The 8,177-nt window shown below is 34.9% G+C and overlaps 1 protein-coding gene across 1 annotated transcript; it reads left to right on the top strand.

Moving 5' to 3' along the window:
* The first annotated feature begins 3,669 nt into the window (after positions 1-3,669).
* On the top strand, positions 3,670-7,780 carry LOC129889150 (adenine nucleotide transporter BT1, chloroplastic/mitochondrial). The gene is made up of 3 exons (XM_055964339.1): positions 3,670-4,599; positions 6,758-6,919; positions 7,018-7,780. Exons 1-3 carry the CDS (start codon positions 4,039-4,041, stop codon positions 7,489-7,491), a joined length of 1,197 nt encoding a protein of 398 aa, XP_055820314.1. The 5' UTR covers positions 3,670-4,038; the 3' UTR covers positions 7,492-7,780.
* The last annotated feature ends 397 nt before the right edge of the window (positions 7,781-8,177 follow it).

Here is an 8,177-nt window from a genome sequence, read left to right on the forward strand (position 1 = left end):
TGTCAAGCTTTTCAAGCAAAACAATAGTAGAACTTGAGGATTACTAACTCTTTATGGAAGAAATTTATGAATGTTAAGTACTTCAACTCTGATCACCCAACCATTGTTCAATGGAAAAAGAGGCAAGCTTAAAGTTGAAAACTACTTACTGAAATTAAGGAAGAGGTTGAATGCAATATCATTTGGAAAGTTGGTAAGGGAGACGTTTCCTTTTGGTTTGACAATTGGTCTAGTTTGGGACCTCTTTGTTAACTAACTCCTACCAATAACTATTGTAGCCAGATTACTAATAAAGAGGTTCTTATTAATAGAAATTGGAACTGAAATATTTTGTAGGCTCAATTAAATGAGGTTACTATGGCTAATATTATCGACCTTAATATCAAAATTGATGAAAACAAGAATGAAAAAACTAGTTGGTACCTGGATAATATGGGCCTCTTCTCAATCAGTTCTGCCTGGAACATGCTGAGACAAAAAAGGAGCACAAATAATTTTGTTAACTACATTTGGCATAGAGATATTCCTTTTAAAATTTCTTTTTTGACCTTGAGAGCGATAAAAGATAAACTATCCACTAAAGAGAGAGTATCCAGGTTTAGAATTCAAGTGGACACTTCACGCCACTGCTGTAATACGAACAACACTAATACTGAGTTGGAAGATACTCACCACCTCTTTAGCAAAGGACGACATGCTAGGAGAATCTGGAAATATTTTGCAGACCTCTTGAGATTGAACACATGAATAAAAGTGTGAAGATGCTCCTCCTAAATTGGTGGAACTATAAGACCCTTAACGTCATTGCTATACTCATTACAAGGATACTACCACTGATCATATGTTCAGAATTATGGAGGGCCAGCTGCAACAAGAAATTTGAGAATATCAACCCTTCATTCTACAGAACAAAAATTAACATACTATCTTTTCTTTTGAAGATCATTAATAGAAGATTTGGAAATGCTACAGTAGGACATGACTGGAGGAAAATTTGCCATCAGGTGAAGCAACACTACAACAAAAAAACTACTTCTATGGTCAGATGGTTAAGGCCAATTACGCAGAGAGTAAAAATCAATAGTAATGGCGGTTGTAAAAAAAGCTCTTGTGGTGGAGGAGGACTAGTCAGAGATGAACATGAGAGATTTATTTTTGCCTTTATTATCCATCTAGGACTTGGTACAAGTAACATGGAAGAAGCATCAGCCATGCTTTTTGAACTTAAATAGTGTGCAAATAATGATTTCAGGGCTGTATTGGGCGAACAGACTCTTTACTGTTGGCTAAATGCATAAAGAGAGAATGAAAAATTCCTTGGAGAATTCTCAATTCCATAGAAGAAATTCAGAGTTTAGTTGAAGAACATGGGTTCGAGATCATAGCTACAGAGAAACCAATCAACTTGCTGATAGATTAGCAAACTTAGGTGGCAGTATTGTAGGAACTCAGGTGTTCAACTCTTTTGCTGAGCTTCCAAAACACATTAAGGGGATGATTAATATGGATAGATGAAATTTATCATCCTTTAGAGCCAAATATACCAAACATGCTCAAATAGTTTATGAACCTCCTTAAGTTTTGTATAAAATGATTGGGTAGACTAGACTAGTCTCATCTCGATGGTCATGTATAAGGTTTGGTATACCAAACTCAAATATATAACTTTTTGCACATAAATGATCAATAGAGACGATGTCTTTGATTTTAAAAAAATATAAAAAAATAGACAATGCATGGGATAAAGGGGAGAGTTTGATTATTGTTCAAAGTTGAGGGGGAGTTTGATTTTAAAAACAAAGTTGGGGGGTGAATCATTTTCACCCATTAATTTATTTTGATTAATTAATTTGACCAATGAACATGAATTATTTACTTATGTTTTTTCATGTTGGTCAAATGTATATTTTCAAGGTTAATAACTCATAAGGATAAAATAGGAAGAATAGTGTCATTTATGCATTGATTTTGTGAAATGACAAATATTAAGGATCATCGATTTTTAATAAGGACGACATATAAATAGAAACGAAGGGAGTAAACTTTAATTTCTAAAGAATTTCTCAAAATAAATAAATAAATAAAAAATCTAAAGAATTTTCCCAAAAAAGAAAAAAGTTGTTAAATACACAAACAAATACCCGCAATATTAAGGTAACGTTTGATCCCAAGTAGTTTTTGAAAAAAATTGAAAAATATTTGGGAACTTGTGTCTTTCCATACAATTTGTCATTACTTGACAAATATTTTTGACAAAATCCCCAAGTTTCCAAGTTCTACTTTTTAATTTTTTTTTAAATCCAAACTTTTATATTTTATAAAAACATCAATCATTTATTAATTCTAACTAAATATTTATCTACCAATTTACTCCATTAATATGATCAATCAATACCCTTAATCCCTCTTAAACAGAACTTATCTATAAAAATAACCCCAAAATTTTATATTTTATAAAAACACCAATCATTTATGAATTTCAACTAAATATTTATCTACCAATTTACTCCATTAATATGATCAACCAATACCATTAATCCCTTTTAAATAAAACTTATCTATAAAATTTAAGAATAATTGTTTTTAATTCGATTAATGTATTGTATATAATGTTATTTTGTTGTTGTTGATTGTTATTAATTATGTTATAAAGTTTTGTTTTTAACGAAACATGTTCATTATAAAATGATAACATAAATTTATGGTTGTTTTTAATAATTTATAGAACTTAAAGGTACAAAATAATATTTTTAAAATTTCACCAAAACTTAGAAAAACTTGGAGCTAAACGCATGGCGCAATTTCATCAAAATTTCTCCCAAAAATAATTTGCTAAGAATATTTTGAAACTTGAGGCTAAACGGGCCTAAGCAACACATTAACACACTCAATACCTTTGAATTGTAGATTTATTGGAAAAATTACCAAATTACACATTTTATATTCCTATATTTTCAATTATTCTCTACCATTTGTAAAAAATTCAAAAATCCCTCTTCTGATACATAGGAATGATGCTGATACATCACTATTTGATACGTAGTCCTTTTCATAATACATCGTTAGTTGATACAAACCAAACACAAAATGTATCAGTAAAACATAAGTTTTACTGTTATTTTGGTTGTGTTCATGATATATTAGGTGTTATAAGTTGATTCATAAGTTTTATTGATATTACAATATTTGGTTTGTATGAACTAGCGATATATCATAAAAAAGACTTATCTTTCAAATCGCGATGTATCAGCGTCATTCGTATGCATCAGAAATTTGGGGAAAAAAAATTCGGATAATTACCAAAAAAATCAGAATAAATTATAATTTAGGTTTTTCACTATGAAATTTAAGTAAAATACCCATTTATTTATCAAAGAAAATATATATTTTACAAGTAGTGGAGCCCTAAACCTACGAGGGAAAAAAGGGGGTTATTATATGTATAAGAGTAAAAGGGCAGCCCGGTGCACTTAAGCTCCCGCTATGCGCAGGGTCCGGGGAAGGGCCCGACCACAAGGGTCTGTTGTACGCAGCCTTACCTTGCATTTCTGCCAGAGGCTGTTTCCAAGGCTTGAACCCGTGACCTCCTGGTCACATGGCAGCAACTTTACCAGTTACTCCAAGCTCCCCTTCATTATATTATATGTATAAGAGTAATTTCTACAAATCTTTTCCTCCTTTCGTTTTCTGGGGTTGGAAGGGAGAGGAACAGTCACACCTGTTACTCATTTTTCATCCTAACAAAAAACCCCTCCTAGCCTATATCGCCTCCCTTCCCCCAAGGTTCCCTAAGATATTATCAAAATCTCTTCTTCTCCAAAGCATTAATTTTTATTCCCTTCTAGAAATTGAATCTGTAGCCATTTAATCTAAGAATGGGATTTTCATATATCCACTTAGGAAAAATCGATTCTTTGACTCTCCCAAATTGTCTGCTCACATAAAATTTAAGTATTTTGTTGTGTTCTCGAGTTCTACATTGAAAAGGGAAAAAAGAAAGAAGGGTTTTTTCTGGTTTTTGTGGGGAAGTTTAGATTGATGGCTAGAAGAGAAATACAAGCGTTGGAGTGTAAAAGAGATGGGAATTTGTCTATTTCTCATTTGGGGCTCCAATGGAGTCTCCAAGACTCAAACTTTTGTCCTGGTGGATTGTTTGCATCAGTTGGTCAGATGGGAAGTATGGGTTTTGATGTTTCATCACCTAATCCTTCTGATCCCCGGGATGAAAATGGTGGATTTAAACTACCTTATTCCGATTTGTATATGAAATATTTATCATTCTCCGAGGGTTTTAAGATTGTAGGCAACGGGGAGGAAGAAGGGGTTGTGAAGGAGAAGAAGAAGAAAGGTGAGCTAAAGATTAAGCTTAAGGTTTCAAATCCTTCATTAAGGAGGTTAATAAGTGGTGCAATTGCCGGGGCGGTATCTAGAACTGCTGTAGCTCCATTGGAGACAATAAGGACACATTTGATGGTTGGAAGTAGTGGACATTCTAGTACGGAGGTGTTCAATAGTATCATGAAGACTGAAGGATGGACTGGATTGTTTAGGGGTAACTTTGTTAATGTGATTCGAGTTGCCCCAAGCAAAGCTGTAGAGGTACAATTTAAGTGTTACCCTGTTATTTTTTATTTTGTAAACGTTAGTTTAGGCTTTTCTTTATGCTACGAATGTTTGTCATTGATAAAATTGATCTCATTAGGAGTTGTTCCTTTTTATTATATGAATTCCTTGCGTAGCTAATTTGAGGTCTCAGAAAGTTTGAAATTTTATTTTTACTTCAATCACAATAAAACTGACATAAGTTGTAACAATGACTGTTCTCTTTAATTGAAAGAAATTGACGTTGATACATGTTCCTTGTTTCTCTATTAATGTTAGGTTGATGGAGAAGTCCCCCTTTTATAGCTCACCAATAATTTTGATGTTAATACATTGTCTATGCTGTTGCTCTTATTTGTGGCTGTGGCAACATTTACCCATTAGATGACTTATTCGACATCATCCTCACTCTATGTATATTGGAGTTAACCTGCTTTTTGACGAAGCCCTTTTTAGTTTTGAGGGACTGTAGGATTAAACATCTGAGAATGCTACTTCCTTTTTTCTTTTATTTAATCTTTTGTTGCTATTGGCACTTTGGTCAGTGGATCAGGAATATAAGGAACAAGATAGGATCTATCGACACTTTTCTTTGGTAATTAACTTTCTGGAACTTGAGCAAGTGTTTTGTGTTACATTGTTTTCCGACCTGACTGATTTTCCTTTCATGTACGCAATAACTTCTTGTAAGAAACCGTTAACTAAGCTTTTTAGTCGAAGTATTATATGCATTATGACTTCAGGAATCCTCAATCAGTGCCTTTGACAATTCGTGTTTAGCCTCATTTTTTTATTTTTGTATATTGAAGCTAACCTGCTGCATTGGATTGCTGGGTCTAAATTGAGCAACATGGTTAATGAGGATTTCATATAGCCGACACTAACCAGCTAGGGATCAATATGCAGTAATAGTAGTAGCTTAGTTCTTGTTGTACAACTGCTTGTTAACGGAGGCCATTTTAATTTTGATGGGTGGTCCCTTTTTTTTCTTATATTTTGGTGCTACTGGTCCTTTGGCTAGTGGATCATCAATCAAGTCTAGTGAACGCAACTGAATTAGTTGACGCTCCTCTTTTGTAATGAGTTGTTCTTCCATTCTGGCTGATTAGCCGACACTAACCAGCTAGGGATCAATATGCAGTAATAGTAGTAGTTTAGTTCTTGTTGTACAACTGCTTGTTAACGGAGGCCATTTTAATTTTGATGGGTGGTCCCTTTTTTTTCTTATATTTTGGTGCTACTGGTCCTTTGGCTAGTGGATCATCAATCAAGTCTAGTGAACGCAACTGAATTAGTTGACGCTCCTCTTTTGTAATGAGTTGTTCTTCCATTCTGGCTGATTAGTGTTGCCATGAATATCTAAGTGCAAAGCCAAAAAATCTGTTTAATCCTCATATTGTTTCTCTGATGCAGTGTTCTACATTTCTAGCCTGTGAAATTTTCACAGTTCTTACGGTGCATGATATGTATGCATCCAAAAATTTGATTTTACTTCAGAGTACCTATTTTGACCCCCTTAAGAGGAAATGGAAATGAGAGACGAGAAGAATTTTTGTGTAACTTGTTCTTCAACACTTCCGTATTACCTTCCAATTTTTTGCATGAAGGTATTACAGCCTCTCATCTTTTTACCCACCTTAGAAGTTTAAATCAGAATGTAAGTTACTGTTGAATAGATGTGAAACCTGCTAATATTTACTCTGCTGCTTTCTTGTCCAACTGGTTTGACGTATCCTTACACTGATTTACTTCATTTACATTGCCAAATGATATAGATGAAATATCTACATAAATATCCATGTGTCGCTTGTTTCCTGGAGAAAGCTAAGTGTTACTAATTGCTGAAGTTGACAAGTACTGTGGTGCAATTGTGTTAGTTGATTTAGAGTTCTGAAAGACCAGCTCCTTTAAGCTGAATGGTTTGTAGCAGGCTTCTTTCTATTACTTTGGCTGGATTTTATTGTAGATATATGGTAATTCCAAGTTATGTTAACATTTGTTACTTGTCATGTATGAATAAATTGTCAATTGTGGAGTTAACCTTTTGAGTCAGACAGTTCTGCTTCCAACTACCGATGGGAGAATGCTTCACTACTAAAAGTGGCTTGCATTCAGTGGTGCTTGTCATGGCTGATATCATTTTTTCTTAATGCAGCTGTTTGTGTATGATACTGTTAATAAGAACTTGTCATCTAAACCCGGTGAGCAATCCAAAATTCCAATTCCTGCCTCATTAGTTGCAGGTGCCTGTGCCGGAGTCAGCTCTACCTTACTGACATATCCACTTGAGCTAGTCAAGACTCGGTTGACGATTCAGGTAAAAATGAAGTTCTTGTTGACAGCTTGAAGGTTTTCCTCTGAAACTTCTTTTGTAACTTGTACTTGTTTGATTGACCCCTCAACCTTTATCTGCAGAGAGGAGTCTACGATGGTTTACTTGATGCATTTGTAAAAATATTGAAAGAGGGTGGGCCTGGTGAGCTCTATAGAGGTCTCACTCCTAGTGTTATAGGAGTCATTCCCTATGCCGCCACAAACTACTTTGCTTATGATACATTGCGGAAAGCCTACAGAAAGATTTTCAAAGAAGAGAAGATTGGAAACATAGAGACTCTTCTGATTGGATCAGCAGCTGGTGCTATATCTAGCACTGCAACCTTTCCTTTAGAGGTGGCTCGTAAGCACATGCAGGTGGGTGCTGTTAGTGGAAGAGTAGTTTACAAGAATGTCATTCATGCTCTTGCGAGTATACTCGAACAGGAGGGGATTCAGGGTCTGTATAAAGGGCTTGGTCCCAGCTGCATGAAGTTGGTTCCTGCAGCCGGAATATCTTTCATGTGTTATGAAGCGTGCAAGAGGATATTGATAGAGGCAGAAAATGAAGAGTAAAGGAGCTCCTTCAGAATATGCTACGCCGCATTAGGGTCATAGAGCAATTCAAGAATAGGCAAAGGGTAGGGAAAATCTCTTTATACAATTGAGTTTATTTATCTTGCTCCTTTTTCCAGACGCTGGGAATTTTGTTTTGGATTGAGCCTCGTTTGTCAGTTGAGAATTGATAAAATTTCAAGAACAATTATACTGATGCTGGTTCTTGGTCTCTCATTTTTCACTACTGAATCAAGGTAATGAAATGCAGTTTGATGGTGAGTCATCGCCATTACCATTTGAGGCATAACCTTTCGCTTTGTGATTGTCAAAGCTGTTTTAGCCAAGAACATATTATAGGTGAGAATGATTGCTCTGCTACTTTGAATGTTAGATGGATTTCTATGCTAACATCCACTTCATTGTGTATTGCGGTCTTGGTAAATTTTATGAATTACATTGCCTTAGTCCAATGTTTGCTAGGAATCTTTTGGTCATGTCAGACTTACATGCAAGTAGAAAATGCTGTCAACTTTTGATGTTAAAAAAACAAAAAAAATTATTTATATGGACAGGATGGAATAACATAAATAATGAGTGGATTCAAATGGTGGTTGTACTTTGCATTTCTGTAGTATGGGGAGGGAGGAAGGGAAGTGGTGTTAAAAGAAAAGGGAAGCTCCAAAAACTTTGATGCTCCAGGGGAC

The sequence above is a fragment of the Solanum dulcamara genome, chromosome 5 (genome assembly GCF_947179165.1).
Source record: "Solanum dulcamara chromosome 5, daSolDulc1.2, whole genome shotgun sequence".
Taxonomy (NCBI): domain Eukaryota; kingdom Viridiplantae; phylum Streptophyta; class Magnoliopsida; order Solanales; family Solanaceae; genus Solanum; species Solanum dulcamara.